Source organism: Hyperolius riggenbachi, chromosome 11 (assembly GCF_040937935.1).
Source record: "Hyperolius riggenbachi isolate aHypRig1 chromosome 11, aHypRig1.pri, whole genome shotgun sequence".
In the NCBI taxonomy this organism is placed as follows: Eukaryota; Metazoa; Chordata; class Amphibia; order Anura; family Hyperoliidae; genus Hyperolius; species Hyperolius riggenbachi.
This window is the reverse complement of record NC_090656.1, coordinates 139,706,390-139,728,031: the sequence shown is the minus strand read 5'-3', so window position 1 is coordinate 139,728,031 and position 21,642 is coordinate 139,706,390. Positions and strand designations below refer to the sequence as shown.

Below are 21,642 nucleotides of genomic sequence, written 5' to 3'. Positions count from 1 at the left end.
ACTTACGTTTTGAGGAGCAGTGCTTTCAGTGAGTTTTGGTTGCTCTGATTTGAAAAGTTAATATATAAATAAGGTGCCAAAACATTGAGATAATTCCCTTGCAAAGAGCTTACCGCAGAAGCAACACAGAGGGCAACAATATACAGAAATTCGTCGAGACTAAAGGTGCGTACACACATGCGACTATAGTCGTTTGTAACGATCGTTCCCCGATCTTTACCAACGACGATCGTTACAAAAAACGAACCACCGACTATTAAGGCAAACGACGAACGAGCCAAATCGCTACAAAAGAAAGTTCTGTCTCGGCGGATTTTAACCAACGACGATCGTTTGCAAAAGTAGTACATCGTTGGAAACGATCGTTCGTACTAGGCTTGACATGCGCATTTCACTATTTCTCCATGGAACTTCTCATTTTTATGCGCAGGCGCAATAGTTGCTTTCTGTGATGTAACGTTCGTTCTAACGATCAGATCGTTACACACATTTTAAAACTGTCTTTACTTAGGTCGTTCTTTCATCAATTAAAAGTTCGTTCGTCGTTCTTAACGAACGATCGTTGTCGCATGTGTGTACGTAGCATAAGAATAGAGATTAAAAATGTGAGAGCAAAACTGCATAGAGCTAGACAAGGTGTTGGGGTGTGGGGAGGCAGAGAAGAGTGCTAGAGATGCTGAGAGTGCAGGGTGACACACACAAGTGGGAACGGAAAGATTTTGTAAAGCGTGAGACAGCAGAACTACAAAATAGGTGAAAGAGAGAAGTGTGGCCTGATGGTTCAAGGATACAGGATTCAGTTGCAGCTATTGCAAACAGGAAGTGTTAGCTACGGTCTGATGTATATGTTACGGCCAGAACCCGAAGTTTGGCCACTTCTAGTTCTGGCCGGCCACTTCGGGTTCTGGCCGGCCAATGCGCGAACTGGCCGCTGCGCTGCGGCCAATGTGAGGAATGGAATGAATCCTGTAACATTCATGTATCTTCTGACCGCAGCGCAGCGGCCAAACGTATCGCAACTTAGTTATTTTAATGAAATTAAGCCGGCGGCAATGAAACAGATGAAGCCGCCGGCTTTTTCTCTGCCTCTCTCTCTCTCCTTCCTCTCCCCGCCTCTCTCTCCTTCTCTTATTATGGGCAGCACTCGTGTCCCCCCTTCAGAGTCGTTCGTCGCGCCAGGGAGAGCAGAGCGGGGAGGCTGCAGACATCGCTTCTGCCAGCACCCCGCTCTGCAGGAACGGCAGGCTTCCCTGGTGCGACGAACGACTCTGGAGGGGGACACGTAGTGCTGCCAATAATAAGAGAAGGAGAGAGAGGCGGGGGGGGGGGAGGAGAGAGAAAGAGGCAGAGAAAAAGCCGCCGGCTTAATTTCATTAAAATAACTAAGTTGCGATAGGTTTGGCCGCTGCGCTGGGGCCAGAATATACATGAATGTTACAGGATTCATTCCATTCCTCACATTGGCCGCAGCGCAGCGGCCACTTCGCGCATTGGCCGGCCAGAACCCGAAGTGGCCGGCCAGAACTAGAAGTGGCCAAACTTCGGGTTCTGGCCGTAACATATACAAATGTTTTCTTGCATGATTGAGTTTTGCTATGTGATGGTTCTCACGCTTGCCATAGAATAAATAATCTGTAAATTGTACTAATTTTGTTGATTTGATTAGTGCTTTTAGATGTGGATGGTGTATACAGGTAGTCCCTGACTTAAGAACACTCGACTTACAAACGACCCGCCGATATGAACGGCATGGATTCTGTGTTTCCATAGGAACAAGTCCCAAATTATTTTTTTCAAATTGGACTTGTAGTTTTTGAGAAAATAGATTTTTTTAAAAATTTAAAGAAAAAATGGCTTTTAAACGTGTATAAGCAGGTACAGAGAGGGACACTGGAGGCACAGGGGGGCACAGAGGAGGTACAGGGGGCAGAGATGGCACAATGTTCCGACTTAAGAACAGGTTCAGATTAAGAACATACCTACAGTCGCTATCTCGTTCGTTAACCAGGGACTACCTGTATATTCAAAAAAGATGGAGAAGTTTTTAAGCTACTCTACCTTGGTGAAAAGATCAGACAAACTAAGACAACACAGGTCGCCCCCAGTTGGCTGCAAAAAAAATCCCTGTCTCTAATTGGCAACTTAAATCATAGGTATTAGTCACATGAAACTGCAGTCTCATTTTTAAGCCATGGGGGCATTTACAAGACCTGGTCTGTCCATGTTTGGTTGACTCTGGTGCCTAACCTAGGAGTCACCATCAGTCTGGATTAAAAGCACGGTCCAGAATTGCCGTATTTATTTCCTTGGACACTAACCTTTGCCAGACTGTCTAGCCAAAGGTGCCCATACATCTCGATTCATTTTTTTGAATCGAGATAGAATCGAGTGTATTCCAGTATGCCTAATCGATGAAAAGTGGCTGATATCATGTCGAATCGACCAGCTTAGTCGATCGAGCAGGATACAAGATATCAGTCGATAGCACAGGAATTGGCTACTGTTTATGTATCATTCGATTGACTCTGAATCGGTTTGTGCATTCAGAGCATGGAGACACAGCATTAGTCAGATTGATTAGTGAAGGTGAATCTCTCATAGGAATTGCTTGTGTGTGGGACACCAGTTGATTGACTTTCGATCAACTATACTGAAGTCGATTCCCCCCAAAAATCTATTTCTTTGTTAATTAAATCAGAGTCGCTAGATGTATGGTTTCCTTAATCCTATGCCTTAAGGAGCTACAGACCTTGTATGCGAATGCAAATCAGGCACTTATACAAAGTTGTTGGGTTTTTTTGAGTTTAGAAGAAGAAAGCTACAAAGAACATACAGTGGTGTGAAAAACTATTTGCCCCCTTCCTGATTTCTTATTCTTTTGCATGTTTGTCACACTTAAATGTTTCTGCTCATCAAAAACCGTTAACTATTAGTCAAAGATAACCTAATTGAACACAAAATGCAGTTTTAAATGATGGTTTTTATTATTTAGTGAGAAAAAAACTCCAAATCTACATGACCTTGTGTGAAAAAGTGATTGCCCCCCCTTGTTAAAAATAACTTAACTGTGGTTTATCACACCTGAGTTCAATTTCTGTAGTCACCCCCAGGCCTGATTACTGCCACACCTGTTTTCAATCAAGAAATCACTTAAATGGGAGCTATCTGACACAGAGAAGTAGACCAAAAGCACCTCAAAAGCTAGACATTATGCCGAGATCCAAAGAAATTCAGTAACAAATGAGAATAAAAGTACTGTAATTGAGATCTATCAGTCTGGTAAAAGTTTTATAAAGCAGTTTCTAAAGCTTTGGGACTCCAGCGAACCACAGTGAGAGCAATTATCCACAAATGGCAAAAACATGGAACAGTGATGAACCTTCCCAGGAGTGGCCGGTCGACCAAAATTACCTCAAGAGTGCAGAGAAAACTCATCCGAGAGGCCACAAAAGACCCCAGGACAACATCTGAAGAACTACAGGCCTCACTTGCCTCAATTAAGGTCAGTGTTCACGACTCCACCATAAGAAAGAGACTGGGCAAAAACGGGCTGCATGGCAGATATCCAAGACACAAAGCACTTTTAAGCAAAAAGAACATTAAGGCTCGTCTCAATTTTGCTAAAAAAATCTCAATGATTGGCAAGACTTTTGGGAAAATACCTTGTGGACCGACGAGACAAAAGTTGAACTTTTTGGAACGTGCGTGTCCCGTTACATCTGGCATAGAAGTAACACAGCATTTCAGCAAAAGAACATCATACCAACAGTAAAATATGGTGGTGGTAGTGTGATGGTCTGGGGTTGTTTTGCTGCTTCAGGACCTGGAAGGCTTGCTGTGATAGATGGAACCATGAATTCTACTGTCTACCAAAAAATCCTGAAGGAGAATGTCCGACCCTCTGTTCGTCAACTCAAGCTGAAGCGATCTTGGGTGCTGCAGCAGGACAATGACCCAAAACACACCAGCAAATCCACCTCTGAATGGCTGAGGAAAAACAAAATTAAGACTTTGGAGTGGCCTAGTCAAAGTCCTGACCTGAATCCTATTGAGATGTTGTGGCATGACCTTAAAAAGGCAGTTCATGCTAGAAAACCCTCAAATAAAGCTGAATTACAACAATTCTGCAAAGATGAGTGGGCCAAAATTCCTCCAGAGCGCTGTAAAAGACTCGTTGCAAGTTATCGCAAACGCTTGATTGCAGTTATTGCTGCTAAGGGTGGCCCAACCAGTTATTAGGTTCAGGGGGCAATTTCTTTTTCACACTGGGCCATGTAGGTTTTGAGTTTTTTTTCTCACTAAATAATAACCATCATTTAAAACTGCATTTTGTGTTCAATTATGTTATCGTTGACTAATAGTTGACAGTTTTAGATGAGCAGAAACATTTAAGTGTGACAAACATGCAAAAGAATAAGAAATCAGGAAGGGGGCAAATAGTTTTTCACACCACTGTATATCTGCATTTACAGTTATAATGATCAATAAGTCACATAGACATAAGACATTGATGTAATATTGCATTGTAAGGCAACTGACCAGGAAAAGTACTATACAATAGTTAGATCACACAACCACAAGTTTGTTTCATGTGTGTGATTCAGACACTTCTGAAGCCAGTAACATCAGGTCGACAGTCAGCCAGTTGTCATTGTTTAGCCATTTCAGCCCGCGGGTATGTTTCACCTTATGGACGAGAGGAATGTTTTCCCTTTCAGCGCTTCTCCCTTTCATTTCCCAATCACTTTGTCACTACTTATCACAAAGAAATGATTTATACCTTGTTTTTTCTGCCACCAATTAGGCTTTCTTTGGGTGGTACATTATGTTAAGAATTATTTCATTCTAAATGCATTTTGACAGGAATAATAGAAAAAAGAAAAACATTTCTCAGTTTTCGGCCATTATAATTTTAAAATAATAAATGCTACCATAATTAAAATCCACTCATTTTATGTGCCCATTTGTCCCAGTTATTGCAACGTAGAAATTATATCCATAGTATAATGTATGGTGGCAATATTTTATTTGGAAATAAAAGTGCATTTTTTCAGTTTTACATCCATCAGTAATTTTTAGCCCATTATTTAAAGCGGAATATAACCCTGCATTTCAACTTTGCTCTAAAACATTATTTACAGCATATTATATGCAAAAAGCATTTTTTTTTTTTTTTTTTACTAGACCAGCATTGGAAGGGTTAAACACAGAGGTTTTAAGTTCCGTGCAGACGTTCAGATAGTTACATTCTATTTAGTTATATGTATATATTTAGAAATGTTACGCACTCTTTGGCTGTCCTCCAACTCCTTCTCAGTGAAAGATGAGTCACAATAAACACTTAGATACATTTGTGTAAACAAAAAGTATCTAACTCAAGTTCGGATGCGTCTGCAAAAATCTCCAGGGACTTTAAAGCCCTGTGTAACCCTTCCAATGCTAGTCTAGTAAAAAAAAAAATGCTGGTTACATATAATATACTGTAAATAATGTTTTAGAGCAAAGTTGAAATGCAGGGTTATATTCCGCTTTAATAAGATGCCCTCCTTGACGAGGATAGTCAGTAGGTGTATTTTCCTATTTGGCCACAAGATGTCCCCGCTGAGCAAAATTCTATGTAGTGTCCAAGTACGCTACATAGGATACAATGTATTGCTACGTTGTAACTAGGGGAAGTGACATAAGGTTTCAATGGAAACCTGCGATCACAGTGCCGGCGGGGAGATTATTATTAGGAATGTTGTTCCCATTCATACCGTTGTGTTCAAAATTATTCAACCCCCACTGAAATTGAGTGTTTTGGCCAGTTTGACATTGATTTTGATCATTTCAGTTATCTTGTTTACAATTAAATCAAGGAGGCACTTGTAAGTCAGACAAGTATAGCATAACCTTTATAATGAAATAACCACAAATGTCTTTTCTGTGCTCACATCATTATCAGTTTTATTCAACCCCCAAGTGACATTCATTCTTAGTACTTAGTACAACATCCTTTTCCAGTTATAACAGTTTTTAAACGTGAAGCATAGCTTGACACAAGTGTCTTGCAGCGATCTACGGGTATCTTAGCCCATTCTTCATGGGCAAAAGCTTCCAGTTCAGTCACATTTAGGCTTACGCGCTGCAACTGCTTTCTTTAAGTCCCACCAGAGGTTCTCAATCGGATTTAAGTCTGGTGACTGCGATGGCCACTCCAAAATGTTCCAGCCTTTAATCTGCAACCATGGTCTAGTGGACTTGGAGGTATGCTTGGGATCATTGTCCTGTTGAAAAGTCCAATGTCTCCCAAGCCTCAGGTTTGTGACTGACTGCAGCACATTTCCAATTTTGTTTCATCAGTCCACAGAACACGATCCCAAAACTTTTGCGATAGTGTTGTGGACTGATGAAACAAAATTAGAACTGTTTGGGCCCATGGATCAACGCTATTATTTGGAGGAGGAAAAACAAGGCCTATGAAGAAAAGAACACCTTGCCTACTGTGAAGCATGGCGGGGGGGGGGGGGGGGTCAATCATGCTTTGGGGCTGTTTTGCTTCTGCAGGTACAGGGAAGCTTCAGCGTGTGCAAGGTACCATGAATTCTCTTCAGTACCAGGAGATATTGTATGAAAATGTGATGCAGTCCCTCACAAACCTGAGGCTTGGGGGACGTTGGACCTTTCAACAGGACAATGATCCCAAGCATACCTCCAAGTCCACTAGAGCATGGTTGCAGATTAAAGGCTGGAACATTTTGGAGTGGCCATCGCAGTCACCAGACTTAAATCCGACTTGAGAACCTTTGGTGGGACTTAATGAAAGCAGTTGCAGCGCGCAAGCCGAAGAATGTGACTGAACTGGAGGCTTTTGCCCATGAAGATCGCTGCAAGACAATTGTGTCAAGCTATGCTTCACATTTAAAAGCTGTTATAACTGGAAAAGGATGTTGTACTAAGTACTAAGAATGAATGTCACTTGGGGGTTGAATAAAACTGATAATGATGTGAGCACTGAAAAGACATTTGTGGTTATTTCATTATAAATGTTATGTTATGTTATATTTGACTTACAAGTGCCTCTTTGATTTAATTGTAAACAAGATGACTGAAATGATCAAAATCAATGTCAAACTGGCCAAAACACTCAATTTCAGTGGGGGTTGAATAATTTTGAACACCACTGTAAATTTAATGATCGAGCGGTGGAAGTGACGGCGGGAGATATCGCGGCTGCTCTATGTAAGAATAAACACTGTTTTTGAACAAAAACTGTGTTTATTCTCGGCTGTAATGTACGGATTGGCACAGGGGACTTTTGTCCCCTGCAGCCAATCTCCTCCCGCTCCCGAGAACAGCGTAATCGTGCGCACGATCGCCTGCAAACCCCCAAACTGCCAGGACGTGACAAGCGCGTCCCTACGGCTCTAGCAGCTGCCACTGCAGATGTGAAGCTCACGTCCAAGCGGCATAAATGGATAAATGGAAATTAATATGGCGGCTGATCGTTTCAGGTGATACTGTATCACTTATCATTGCTTAGATATTATTTGTTAGATCTGCGCTGTGCAGCCCATTCTGTTCTATGAAGAGGAGAGGGTGGAGAATGAGCAGGAGGTGGTCTGCTGCAGCTCACTGCAATACGTGTTAGCCAAGAGGTTTCTAAATCTGGAAATCATTAAAAGGGAGGCTGCTGACATCACGGGCAGCTTGTATTCTAAGATTTTACCTAAAAAATATCACAAACCATTGTTTTGACTGGTTGGACTTCACGGACAAAGGTCTTTTTTTCAACCAAACTATGTAAAAATCTGAATTGCATATGTAGCACACTTCATGCTTACCAGAGGCCTTGGCTTTTGCGTTGCAGGAGAGATACCCCTGCTTTCTAGGTATTGTTGATCTTCAGGTTCAATTAGGTATTGTTGCTCTTCAGGTGCAGTTGGCGTTTTACTAGAATATTAGATTTTTCGTAGGTAGTACAGAAATAGCGGAATCCTGACGAATCACCGCACATACCCGCCGCACGTCGTGAACCTGGGCCACCCACTCTGCCGTCTCTGTGACGGCAGGGTCCCTGTGAGCCAGCCAGGAGCCGCTTTCATTGGCTCCTAGCCCTGTGTTTCAATGTATGCCAATGGGAGTTGGCATATATTGTCCGGATTCAGGAGCCAATGAAATCGGACCCGCTCACAGGAACTCTGCAGTCATAGAGACTTCAGAACTGAGTGAGCTGCAGCAGGAGATGGCGGGTATTCAGCAAGATCGGCAGGAGTGACGAAAACGAGGGGATGCGCGCAGCGGCGGTGAATTAAAATCTACGCCCTGGCAGCCAGCCATCAAAACGGGGCATAGATTTCAATTAGCGTGGTCCATAAGTAGTTACATTTCCAAAGCCTGCCAGTTAAACCAGTTGGTAGAGCCAGGGCTGTGGTGTCGGTGTCGGGGCAATTTTGGGTGCCTGGAGTCGGAGTCTGGAAAAAATGTACCGACTCAGACTCCTAATGAATTTAAACTGTAATTAAAATAGAAAATATGATAAAATATTCTATTTCTCAGATGATAGTCATCATAAATAATTTATACATACAGTAATAGCTGTGCTTAGTTCACAAAAATGAAATAAACCAATCAAAATGAGTTACTTGTGCTGCTTCAGTAAAGCTGTCCTCGTATTTTTAAAGTCAGATATACACATCTGATTGTGACTGTATATGTGATGTGTACACAGGAATCTTATATATACAAAATAACATCTATGCTATAAGTATAAAGCCTGATGTGTAGCCGTGTCACTAATAGAGATGGTCAATGAGATGGAAATAATTCTGCGTTGATTCTGATTTATGCAAATGTCTTGCTCATGAAATCAAATAATTTGATGTGTTGTTAAAATTTGGTTTGGTGACTGAATTAAATGGTACCTGAGAAGGATGAAAAAAGTTTTATACATACCTGGGGCTTCTTCCAGCCCCCTTCAGGCTAATCAGTCCCTCGCTATCCACCTCCACCACCTGGATCTTCTGCTATGAGTCCTGGTAATTCAGCCAGTCAGCGCAGTCCGGCCGCATGCCGCTTCCACAGCCAGGAGCGTTCTGCACCTGCGCTACAGTGCTGCGCAGGTGTAGTACTCTTCCGGCGGCAGAGTGTGTGCATGTGCACTGCACCAGACTAGCTCAAGTACCAGGACTCATAGCAGAAGATCTAGGTGGCGGAGGAGGACAGCGAGGGACTGATTAGCCTGAAGGGGGCTGGAGGAAGCCCCAGGTATGTATAAAACTTTAATTTCATCTGTCTCAGGTTTACTTTGTTACACAGTAATACTATACTCTACTCTACATATGCACTCTCCACAGAGCTGCAGGGAATCCACCGAGTATGTTGTGCACATTGAACACAGAGGTGTGGTCTATCACCCATAAACCTGGTTCAGATTGTGCATGAAGAATGTGTAATAGAAGAATAATCTCCTTATTCCCCTGCAGAGGACCTGCACATCACTCTTACATGTACCCACAGTTACATTGCCTAGGGCCTGATAGATGTTTTATTCCGGCCTGTACCTTCTACAAGTACTTTTACCAAGGACTAGTTTTAGTCTATGGCCTCAATTCACTAAGGTCATCTCCTGTCTTTAATAACTCTTCTAGAGTTGTTACCATGGTGATAAGGCATGTAGTATTCAGGAAACTTTTTACCTCAGGCAAACCTAAAGTTAACTCTTCTGTCTTTAAGTTAACTCTTCAATCCTTAAAATAACTCCAGAGTTAAAGACAGGCTGTTTATTAACTGCATGTGAAAATAACTACAGAGGAGGTAAAATAACTACAGAGGAGGCAACTTAAGGAATGAAGAGATAAGATAACTCTCTCTTATGTGGAGGTAAGTTTTCTCTTGCCTTATCTCCAGCATGATCTTAGTGAATTGAGGCCTATGACTAAAGGGAATAAATATGGCAGTCTCCATATCCTTCTCACTTCAGTTGTCTTTTAAAATTCCTAAGCATTGGCAGTTAAGAGACGAATTTCATGTTACATACTTTCAATCAACAAGATTGTAATATGCAAATTAGAGGAGTCCTGAGTCGGTGGAATCCTAAACTGAGGAGTCGGAGTCGGTGGATTTTTGTACCGACTCCACAGCCCTGGGTAGAGCGCTAAGCTAATATTGGTATTTTCCACCCTAAAACCAATTTTTAAAATCTTACCGTAATTATTTTTTAATACTGTATAAGGTCTTCAACATTTAGAAAAGCCATAATATTAATGTTTAACTATAAATGTAGAACTAAAATCCAATTAACACTGTATATAAAATGTAATTGAACAAATGAAGTTCAGTCTTATACTTTTAAGCACTGATGTAGATTTATATTGTCCATTCTTTCAAACCAGCTTGCCCTTTTCATGTGGCTGATGACCTATGTAGGCGCAGTGTTTAATGGAATCACACTTCTCATCCTTGGTAAGTACTGAATTTGGGATTTTATGGTAACATTTTGTTTCATTTATTTATTTTTTGAAGATGCTAATTTTCAGGTATATGTTAAACTTACTTTTCTTTTCTTCTAGGAGTTTTAGTTGCATTCACTGCTCCAGTTGTGTATGAAAAATACAAGGTAAGTTACTAGGAACATAATTATACGGAACCCGAGGTGAGGGGGATACGGAGGCTGTCATATTAATTTCCTTTTAAACAATACCAGTTTCCTGTCAGTTCTCCTGATCCTGTGTTTCTGATACTTTTAGCCGTAGACCCTGAACAAGCATGCAGCAGATCAGGTACTTATTAGCCATATGCTTGTTCTGGTGCTTTGACACCATTTAGGCCAGAAGATCAACAGGGCTGCCAGGCAACTGGAATTGTTTACAAGGAAATAAATAGGACAGCCTCCATATCCCTCTCACCTCAGGTTCCCTTTAAGCACAATGCTAAATTCCAATAGCTTTATAATATTCCCCTTCTCTCTCTGGGAAGGTGGGCAGGTGTTGCATTACTAGCTGGATGAGAATGGAAGGGGTAGCATTTAGCTTCTGAATTAAAAAGCAGGACTCTACTATGTAGACATGACAGGGGCAATTTTTAACACAATGACACTCCTATAAAAATGGAACCAAGGCATTTGGGGTCGGAGCAATTAGTATTACTATATGAGGGCGTGTTTTAGTCTTACTGTTTTAAACTAGTTTCGGTTCTCATTAGACCGTACCTCCACCTTCTCTTCATGAAAAATGAGTCTCTGTTCATCTAGTGTTTTTAATAATCCGTATAACACCAGAAGTACAAATGGTTCCCCTGCTGACTGATCTGGAGCTTTCGTGTTGCTTATACTGCAATAGCTTTCTAGCATTTGTGACAAATGTGTATACATTTTTCACAATACTGCACTTTTCGGATCATAAGATGCACCTGACCATAAGACACACCTTGAATTAAGGTCTAAACCTGGTGCAGGTAAAACACACACACGCTCACACTCACTCACTCACTCACTCACTCACCCATCCTCCCATCCTCACTGCCCCCCAGCTTCACTAACCCCTGCTTCCAAGGTTAGAAAAAAAGCTTCCCTGCAGGGTCTTCAAAATCTAAACTGAGCGATTGGGGGAGAAGGGCCTTAGTCAGGAAGGTGACCATGAACCAAATGGCCACTCTGTCAGAGCTATCCACAAAATTCTCCAGCCTGCTACCCCAGACACAGACAAGCTATTATAGCCATCCACAACTGGATGGCTCCAAATCTTTTCAACTCTATAATCATTTGAGGTATTCGCCTAATACCCACCCAGTGACTAATCTTGGTCTAGGATTTACCTGTCTGCTCTGTTCACATTAAAGACACTTGATGCATATCTAACTCAATGTATAAATGATCATACTAATGTTTTGAAAAACCTCTTGTCACAACTATTGAAACCTCAAGGATCTGCCTCTGAAGTAGCAACCGGTTAACAGGGCATGAAACGCGCGTCAGGCACAATTTTGATGTTGACATATGGATTTTTAATATACTTATATCGACGGGCTAATTTTAAGCTTCAAAGTAAAAGCTACATTTTACAAATCCTGCTGTGTTGGATTTGCTATGGACCTGTAAAACCCTCACCTTAAGTATTTTTTTTTCTTGTTACATGCATTGATCTATGGAGAGGTGGTCTATAGATCACCTAGATTAATTGTATGTTTTGATGAGACAAAGATTGAACTCTTTGGTGTGCATGTCAGGCATCAGGTTTGGAGGAAACCAGGTACCGCTCATCACTAGGCTATTGCCATGCCTACAGTGAAGCATGCTGGTGGCAGCGTGATGTTATGGGGATGTTTTTTATCGTCAGGAACTGAGACTAGTCAGGATAAAGGGTAAGATGACTGCAGCAATGTACAGAGACATCCTGGATGAAAACCTGATCCAGAGCGCACTTAAACTGGGGTGACAATTCCTCTTTCAGCAGGACAACGACCCTAAGCACACAGCCAAGATATCAAAGGAGTGGCTTCAGGAAACTCTGTAAATGTCTTGAGTTGACCAGCCAGAGCCCAGACTTGAATCCGATTGAACTTCTCTGGAGAAATCTTAATGGTTGTGCGCCAACGCTTCCCATCCAACCTGATGAAGCTTGAGAGGTGCTGAAAAGGGGAATGGGTGAAACTGTCAAAGGATAGGTGTGCCAAGCTTGTGGCATCATATTCAAAAAAAGACTTGAGGCTGCAATTGCTGCCAAAGGTGCATCAACAAAGTATTGAGCAATGGCTGTGAATACTTATTTACATGTGTACTCTGGTTTTTTTTTGGGGGGGGGGGGGGGGGTTCAATTTTTTTTTTTGAATTTGTAAATTTGCCCAAAGAGTGTGTGTGTGTTGACACGGTGTATATAAGCTCCTATGTCGAGGAGGCAAACCGTATTTGTTACAGGTTGAAAGAAGCTGAGCAAAGGGAGAAATAAGAGAAAATAAGCATGGGGAGAAAAACATGAAAGAAATGGGGGGGGGGGGGGGTTGAATAGACATTACATTTACATTTGCTGCTTGCATTTTACAGTTCACTAGTCTCAAAGCGCTTGGTCGTCATCACCAGCTGTTGCCTACTGCCTCCTCACCACCCTCAGTACATTACAACATGTATTCTAACTTCCTTGTACTGTTAACTGTATGTATATGCTACTTGGAATATGCTTAGTAATGTGGTGAGAGGGTGGCATACATCAGTTGCTGATGACTGCACAACTGTATTGTGTACCAGTGCTACAGTATGCAGTGCTGTGCATTAAGTTGACACGAGACAGCAGCCACTTGCAAAATGCAGGAGCAAGGCTTGGCTCCCATTTCCTTCAGCACTGCAGGAGGAAAGGGCATACAGCCTGTATGTGTGCTCTGCACCCTACAGATGTTAAAGGAAACCTCAACTGAGCGGGATATGGATGTTTCCTTTTAAGCAATACCAGTTGCCTGACTACTCTGCTGATCTCTGCGGTTGCAGTAGTGGCTGAATCACACACCTGAAACAAGCATGCAGCTAATCCAGTCTGACTTCAGTCAGATCACCTGATCTGTATGCTTGTTCAGGGGCTGTGGCTAAAAGTATTAGAGACACAGGTTCTGCAGGAGAGTCAGGCAACTGGTATTGTTTTAAAAGGAAAAATCCATATCTTACTCAGTTTAGGTTCCCTTTAAGTAGTGTGCACACCGGTGGAGGTACCAGAAAGGGAATCTTCTGCAGTCTTAGAAGGGTATATTTCATACTGAATGAGATGGCTTCTATGCCCTCCTCTTCCATTAGGAATGCGTTTATTTTTCTGACAGTGTTGCTGCTTGGGTAACTCAGATGTGCTGTCAGCAGTGTTTTGTGGTACTGAGTCTAGTGGTGGGGGAGTGGTGAAAATAATCCATGTGCAGTTGGAAGGGGGCAGGAGGAGTTTCTGATGTTTAGGTAGTGTTCTCCCCAGAATTTGTTTTCCAGCTGGGTGGAATTAAAAAGTAGCCGGGTGGGGCAAGCTGAGACAATGCAGGGCCGGCGGTGTCGTGATGTTCACGGGTAGCCAGTAGGACAACATGGAGAACCGGAGCTGCGGCGAGGGCACGAGATGGCTGCTATGGGCTGGAAGAAGCCCCAGGTGAGTCTGTCACTCAAGGATCCTTATGTCCCCCATCATGGGTCATCACTTTCCATTTTTTTTTTGTCTAACTAGATGAACGCCACTGCTCCTGTGTGGCCGTGTGCGTCCTCACTCTCGCTTACGTCTCCGGGAGCTTCCAGCGCAGTACGAGAAGACTTTATACTGCGCCTGCGCAGGAAGCTCCCGGAGACGCGAGTGGGAGCGAGGACCGGCACAGCTGCGCAGGCGCAGTGGCGTTTGTCTAGTTAGATGGAAAAGTGACCCGTGGTGGAGTACATGAGGATCCTTGAGTGACTGTGAGGCACAGGATGTTTGCAGGGGGCCTGTAGAAGCCAGAAGTGAAACTTGTTTTTTTTTTTTTTTTTTTAATACAAAAGGTTAAAGAACCCCTTTACACAAACAGTGAGAGACACCTTGAGATAAGTGCTCTAGAAAAGAGCACTGTAGCCGACCTACCTTGGCCAGAGAGCTCAGAGAAGCTAACTGAAGTTTCTTAACTCTTTCTGTACTAGAAACAATATGAGACTCATATCTGTGCTACTAATGTTCTATTTCTTAGCTGCACTACGTGGCTGCTCTCCCCTTTGTGCACAGGTGCAATACTAACTGTGTAGGTGTAGTGTGGCTGTCCTCACGCACTGTGGGGAGCGCGGCCATGAGATATCTGAGAAGCTCTTGTCAAATATGTTCCGAGGGTCCATGAGTGACAACAGTGGGCTTGAGGATGATACGCTTAACCTTTGGATTATCCACAGGCTTTTCTTTACTTAGGCAAGTACATGTTTTATTCATTTTTGCTATCTCTGCTTCACTTTAACTTGAGGAATTGTAGTGACATATAATAGAATGTAGTTAATTATTCAAGATACTCACTTTTACTGTAATCTTCACGGTTTCTGCATCATAAACACTTCCTATATCTATATTAGAATGCAACTCTCTCTCAAGAGTGATGCTTAGCCAAGGCTGATTAGCCATGTGGAATTCCCCACCCCCCATCCCCCAAAAAAACCAAAAACACATTTTGGGATTCCAGGTATATTTTCACTCGAATTTACAACTCCCGCAGAGATCACCTGACTGCACTAAAGAGGTTACCACCTGTGATAAATTTTAGAATTTAAATCGGGATAAGGAAAGATTTTACAATGGGCAAATACTGACTTATTATGTATGAATGGATATTGTAATATTGTAAACACTTCAGTTCCTCTTTTTAAGATCTAATCTATGGATGTTCTTTGAATCCTTTTCACCAGACATATGTTGTCTTATATATTTCTGAGTGTTCGTTTGTATTTCAGGTACAGATTGATCACTACGTATCCCTAGTGCACAGTCACGTGAAGGCCATAACAGAAAAGTGAGTAATGTCACTGACCGCTATTAAGTTTATACTGCTGTTTAACTTGCAGCAGTCTGGTGTGTGCTGTTTTTTTGTGTTAGTTTTGTTTTTTAATGGAAAGATTGTTGTTGACAGTGCAAAACCAGGCTGGAACTAGTTTAGTATGAACATTATATTGTGAGCTCTCTAAAGTGCAGGTACCATGCTGTGCAAAGCACAAGCCGCCACCCACTCGCTGTGAAGGAGATTGGTGATTGGGTGTATTCATCAGAATCGGGATGATTGTTGGTGTCATAAACATTGAAAAGAAGTACTTCCCTATAGGGATTTGAGTTTGCAAGACTACATTGTACGTGCAGGTGAAGTTCTAAAAGTTAGAATATTGTCCAAAAGTTATTTTAGTAATTCAACCTAAAACGCATCTGAAGATTAAATTAAAAAAAAATAAAAAAAGGTTTCTTAAGCCCATGCAGTTATCAAACAATCCTCCGTTCCAACTAGAAACCACTGAGGAGCGTCCTGCACAGACGCAGTACAAGAAAATCTCTAGTGCGCAGGATGCTCCTGGCGGCGTGCAAACAAGCAATATACTGCTGCTAATTTGAGTATGCAGCTCTTCATCTACTATATGCTTCGGCCAAGGTTTTGAAAGCAAAGTTTTACCTTTCTCTTCATCCATTTCTCGCAGTCCGCAGTATATCTCAGACAAGGATCTAGGAGGTGACCTGGGGCCTATCAGATTATCAACCTTAGTGGGAAGTGCAATTTTAATGATATTCCCCACCAATGTCCTGACATAAGACCTTATTTGTAAATATGGAAAGAAATTGTGCAAAGACAAATGGTACTGTGATAGCAGGTCTTTAAAGAGACTCTGAAGCGACTTTAAAAAACGCTTTTTAGCTTATATTCTACATGGGCATGTTTGCCCCAGCTAAAACGCCGCTATCCCGCAGCTGAACTTTACCCCCCAAATCCCCCCCTCCCCCGCCCCAACTTGGTCGTAGATTTTGCTCTTCCTGGTGGCAGAGCTAATGGCTCTATCAGCGGCAGATCTCCGCCTCTCCCCCGCCCCTCTCAGTGAAGGAACACTGAGAGGGGCGGGGAAGAGGCGGTGATCAGCGCTGATAGACGCGTTGATAGGCAGGGCTGCAGCCATTAACCCTGCCTCAACAGGAAGCGATCCCCGGACACCACGGAGGGGATTTGGGGGGGGTAAAGAACCCTTGTTCAGCCGCGGGAGAGCGGCGTTTTAGCTGGGGCAAACATGCCCGTGTAGAATATAAGCTAAAAAGCTGTTTTTAAAGTCGCTTCGAACTCTCTTTAAACCCCAACCAAGCACTCCTTTATCAAACATGTTTCCCAACGTTTTCAAATCTTTCTTTTCCCAGGTTGCAAAGTCCTGTTGTATGCTAGAAGGGAAATTTGGGTTGCCCCAAAGAGGCATGTATTTAGAAATTAGAGTGGGTAACCCCAGTTTTTTCCTCACAGCCCCCCAGGCAGAAATGGTCTCTGTAAATCACGTTCTGTTTAAGTCTTAATGGTAGGCTATGCAACTTGGAATGTAATATGCCCACCAGTGCCCAGGGCTGTGCCACCTCTGCTTCCAGGGCTTAATTTGAAAACTTGCTTGACTCCATTATCCAATATTGATCATGACGTAAAAGGGAAGCTAAGTTATAACTCCGTAAATCGCGTAGTCTAAGGCCCCATTTACATTTAATCAGTTGGTATGCATTTTTTCCATAGCAGTGCATTGTGAAAAAGATTTCAGTTAAAACGCGTGAAGTGTGAAAGGTGCCATAGAAAAACATGGGCATTACTTTGAAAATCTGTTTTCTCTCCGTTTTAACTGAGAGCAACTTAAGTGTAAAAGGGCCCATTTGCACTTAATCAGTTGGTGTACGTTAGTACGCATTTTTTTTTTTCATAGTGCATTGTGAAAAAATTTCAGATGAAACGCGTTAAGGGCCCGTTTCCACTAGAGCGAATCTGCATGCAGATTCGCATAGACAATACAAGTGGATGGGACTGTTTCCATCTGTCAGGATTTCTGAGCGTTTTTCGGTGCAGAAAAAATCTTCACGGCAGAGCCATTAGAATTTGCACACCGCATAACGCTATGCGATTTGCATACAATGTATTTAATAGGAAATTCGCATGCGGTTTGGTATGCAAATTTTCATGCAAATTTTCATGCAAATTCTCATACGATTTTGCATAGAAACTATGGAAAAGCACACAGGCACTGCCATGGTTAAATTCGCATACATAGTCATCCATGCAAAATCGTATGAAAATTCACATACAACCGCATGTAAAAAAAAATTCTGCGGCAATTCCCAATGCACAAGTGGAAACTGGCCCTAAGTGTGAAATGTGCCATAAGAAACCATGGGCATTACTTTGAAAATCAGTTTTCTTTCCGTTTTAACTGAGAGCAACTGATTAAGTGTAAAACGGCCCATTTACAATTAATCAGTTGGTGTACGTTAGTACGCGTTGGTATGCGGTTTTTCCATAGCGGTGCATTGTGAAAAAGATTTCAGTTAAAATGCGTGAAGTGTGAAAGGTGCCATAGAAAAACATGGGCATTACTTTGAAAATCAGTTTTCTTTGTTATAACTGAGAGCAACTGATTAAGTGTAAGGCCCCCATATCCCTTGATGGTAATAATTTTGCGGAGGCGATTGGAGCCTAGACTATTGAACCTTTTCACAATATTCTAATTTTGCAAGATTTTGATTTAGGGGTTTTCATAAGCTGTAGCCATAAACATCAAAATAACAAAGGCTTGAAATATCTCTTTGCATGTAATGAGTCTATTTCATATATTCGTTTCACCTTTTTAGGTTGAATTACTGAAATAAATGAACTTTTGCACGATATTACAATTTTTTATTTTTTTTTTGAACGTAAGTAATCCTTTTGAAGTAGCTGCAAAATTATGACCCCTTTTGTACAGGTTGTGCTAATCAACTCCACCTTTGTGCATGCGTTAATATATTTGTAAAAATATATAAACCATTTAGCTGTCCTTGTGAGAATTGACAACTTACCATGCTATTCAAATGCAGGCACCTTATGATGCTAACACACCACATTAGAATTTTATCACACAACTTCCTGTAGCAGACTTCAATGTTCTGAAAATCTGGTGGAGGAAACACTGGCAAGAATGCATCTTTTTGTGTAAATCAACAAATTCTATTTTTTTATGCCCCTAAAAAGTACATCCAGAGCCACTTGTGTGTACCAAGCCTGTAGCCTATTTATTTTATGGAAAAATGTATGGTATAAAGCCACTAGGCTTCACTAGCATGGTCCCTTACAAAATGAAGTATGTTGGTTATTCAATAAAACCACCCACCACCCAAAAACATGTCATTTACTATCAGTGTTTGTTGGAACAGATCTTTGTTAGCAAGTAACCTAATGCCTGGTGCACACCATGCAATTTCCCATCAGATAGATGAGTCGACATATAATTTCTGACAGAGCCGATCGTATTTCTGATCGATTTTCTGATCACCTCTATGCAAATCGATCAGAAAAGCGATTGGAAATCAGATCGGACCTGTCAGAAATTATCTAATCGACCCATCTATCTGATGGAAATTTGCATGGTGTGTACCAGGCTTAAAGCCTTGCACACTCTTTTTTTTTTTTTTAGGACATGGAAAGATAGGGACTCTTACTTAGACACTCACTAGCCTCCAAGCTAGTGACTTGCAGTGGTGTAGCGAAGGAGCTCAGTGTTCTCCCCAGAATTTTTTCCCAGCCGGGTGGCATGAAATAGTAGCCGGGTGGCATGAAAAAGTAGCCGGGTGGGGCGAGATGAGAGAATGCAGGGCTGGTGCTTCTGTGAGCAACTCTGCTTACAGCAGAGGAGGAGGTGAGCCGATGACAGCCGGGTGCTCACCAAAACTAGCCGGGTGGAGCACCCGGCTAAAAGGGCCTTGGGAGAACACTGGAGCTATGTGCCCCTGTGCTAGTTTTACATTGGGCCCCCCAAGCACTCTATACATATCACTTGATATAGTGCACCAAAACCTGCCAAGGACAATTATAGTGTCAGAGGTGTAAGAAGTGTTTGAGAAAGAGTTTTATGATGACTGCTATTTAAAGCATCACTAGAAATTTCCAGTACAGGACCAATAGAGAGCTAATAACTATGGTAGAGGGCCCCTCTGGCCCTAGTGCCTTGGTGCAGTCGCAACCTCTGCATGCCCTGTTGCTAAGCCACTGGAGACTCGTATTACATGTGGGTAGAGAAGGGACGATTGAGTGGTACATGAGGAGCATCACTGAGTGGCCTGGGTGAATGGGGAGAACAATACCCTTAGCCAAGTCCATCTCCTAATGCACTGAGGGGATCAATGCCAATGTGCACAGGCTAGATTTTATTTTTTTTCCTTCAGCAGCCGTGGTTCTATTGTGTTCGATACCGAACATCGTTACTGCAGCGCAACGATCAATCACTTTTGACCGAGATCTTTCTGATTGATGGATTTTTGGCTGAAATCAGTCAAATTAATCAAATTATCGATGTTGTGGCACTGGTTTTCATTCGATAAAATTATCAAATAGGATGGACACAATAATTGGGCACCTTTTTATATTACATAGATGTAAGATTGTATAATGAATGGGTTCATTTGCACATCCAACATTTGTTCGTCTTTGAACAGATTTTTATATGATCTCCCTCTTGCAGGATTCAAGCCAAGCTTCCAGGAGCACTAAAGAAGAAAGCTGAATGAAGAATCACCATTGTGTGGGGAGGGTTGGGTGGGTCTTAACAAAGTACACTGGCTATGTATCTCTTAACTACTCGATAAATTGGCTGCCTTTATATAACTCAAGAGACCACATGCATTCACACAAAACACAAATATGTATACAGGGTTCCTCTGTGGTAGAACCAGGGAGACTGAGTCAGCATAGACATGGACTGAAAAGTTCTGTTTAAGCAGTGTAGAATTTTGTAACCCCTGCTGTTATATCTTGCACCTTGCATGATCACTTCTTTTCTGCGGTGTCCCGTCCCAGACATGCAACCAACAATGGTACTACAATGAGGAACACAACTTTAATGGGCCACTTGCAACTGTTTCTATTTTTATTCTTGGTGTTGTGCCGCCAAGCCCCAGCGCCCCCCCTCCCACCACCTTTAAAAAAAAAATTGCATTAATTTTACTGCAGTAGTTTTTGTTCTCATTTTAGTTATTGCTCCTTCTCCTGGTACCCCTTTCCCTTCTAATTTTCACTTACTGTTATTTTTATTTCTTTTTAATGCAGTCATTCCTTCTTTTCACTTTACTTGCACTCATTTTCTGCCTTTGGCTCTTTTCTGCCTGTAGTCATCCAAATTGTCAGTCACAATTCTTTCTTGCATACTGCCACAATAATGAAGCATAATGGTATTGATTGTCTAGAAGAAAATATATTATTTAAATGTATACAAGATAATGTTTATTTAATGTCTGTATTAAATTGGAATCGTGCATTCGGTGTTTGGAATACTGGAACTTGGTAAATTAGGTGTCCCTCCTTATTTTCCGCCTCCATTTAAATCCACTCTAGTCATTACATTAGCAGGAGAAACAAAACATTCCTGTTCTGCATAAAACAAGACTTCTCAGTTTAGCCTTGTGGAGCTTTTATTTTAATGGGGAGGTTGTAGAATTGCATTGCAGGATGAATATAGTGCAGATTACATTTTTATGTCTCAGAACCCAAAATTAGTTTTCTGTGCAGGAGATTATAATTTGTAAATATAAGGTGGTGGAGTTGACCTAAATCTTTGGCCCGTTTTTGCATCCATAAAGCCATTTTACTTGCATAATGAAACCTGTCGCTTGGATTCCAACATTACATAAATGAATAGTAACACCGCACCATGAACATACCTGTTATGATTTATACTGAGTAAAATGAAAAATATCTTCCAAGGAAAAGAAAATGCAAGCCTTCACCATTTCCATATCCCGTGTCTTTTGACAAATCACATGAATTCTGATTACTGAGGTTCATGCTATTGATTATAAAGCAGACCTACGGACTGGTTTTTAGTTAAACAATCTACTTTGCAGTGATGCATAACCATGCAGTAGATACTACAACCATCATGAGGAAATATGACCACCCTAATGTACACACATAACATTGCAGACTGTTGATGCAAGATTTTCAGATTAAGAC

The 21,642-nt window shown here is 41.8% G+C and overlaps 1 protein-coding gene across 3 annotated transcripts in view; it reads left to right on the top strand.

Annotated features, from left to right (window-relative positions):
- The window catches only part of RTN3 (reticulon 3), an 82,291-nt gene extending 61,313 nt beyond the window's left edge, over positions 1-20,978 (top strand). For all 3 annotated transcript variants that reach the window (XM_068260088.1, XM_068260090.1, XM_068260089.1), the window contains 4 exons: positions 10,374-10,443; positions 10,551-10,597; positions 15,398-15,456; positions 20,156-20,978. In XM_068260088.1, the coding sequence (XP_068116189.1) occupies positions 10,374-10,443; positions 10,551-10,597; positions 15,398-15,456; positions 20,156-20,201 (222 nt within the window). In that variant the 3' untranslated portion in view covers positions 20,202-20,978. The remainder of the gene's footprint in view (positions 1-10,373; positions 10,444-10,550; positions 10,598-15,397; positions 15,457-20,155) is intronic.
- The last annotated feature ends 664 nt before the right edge of the window (positions 20,979-21,642 follow it).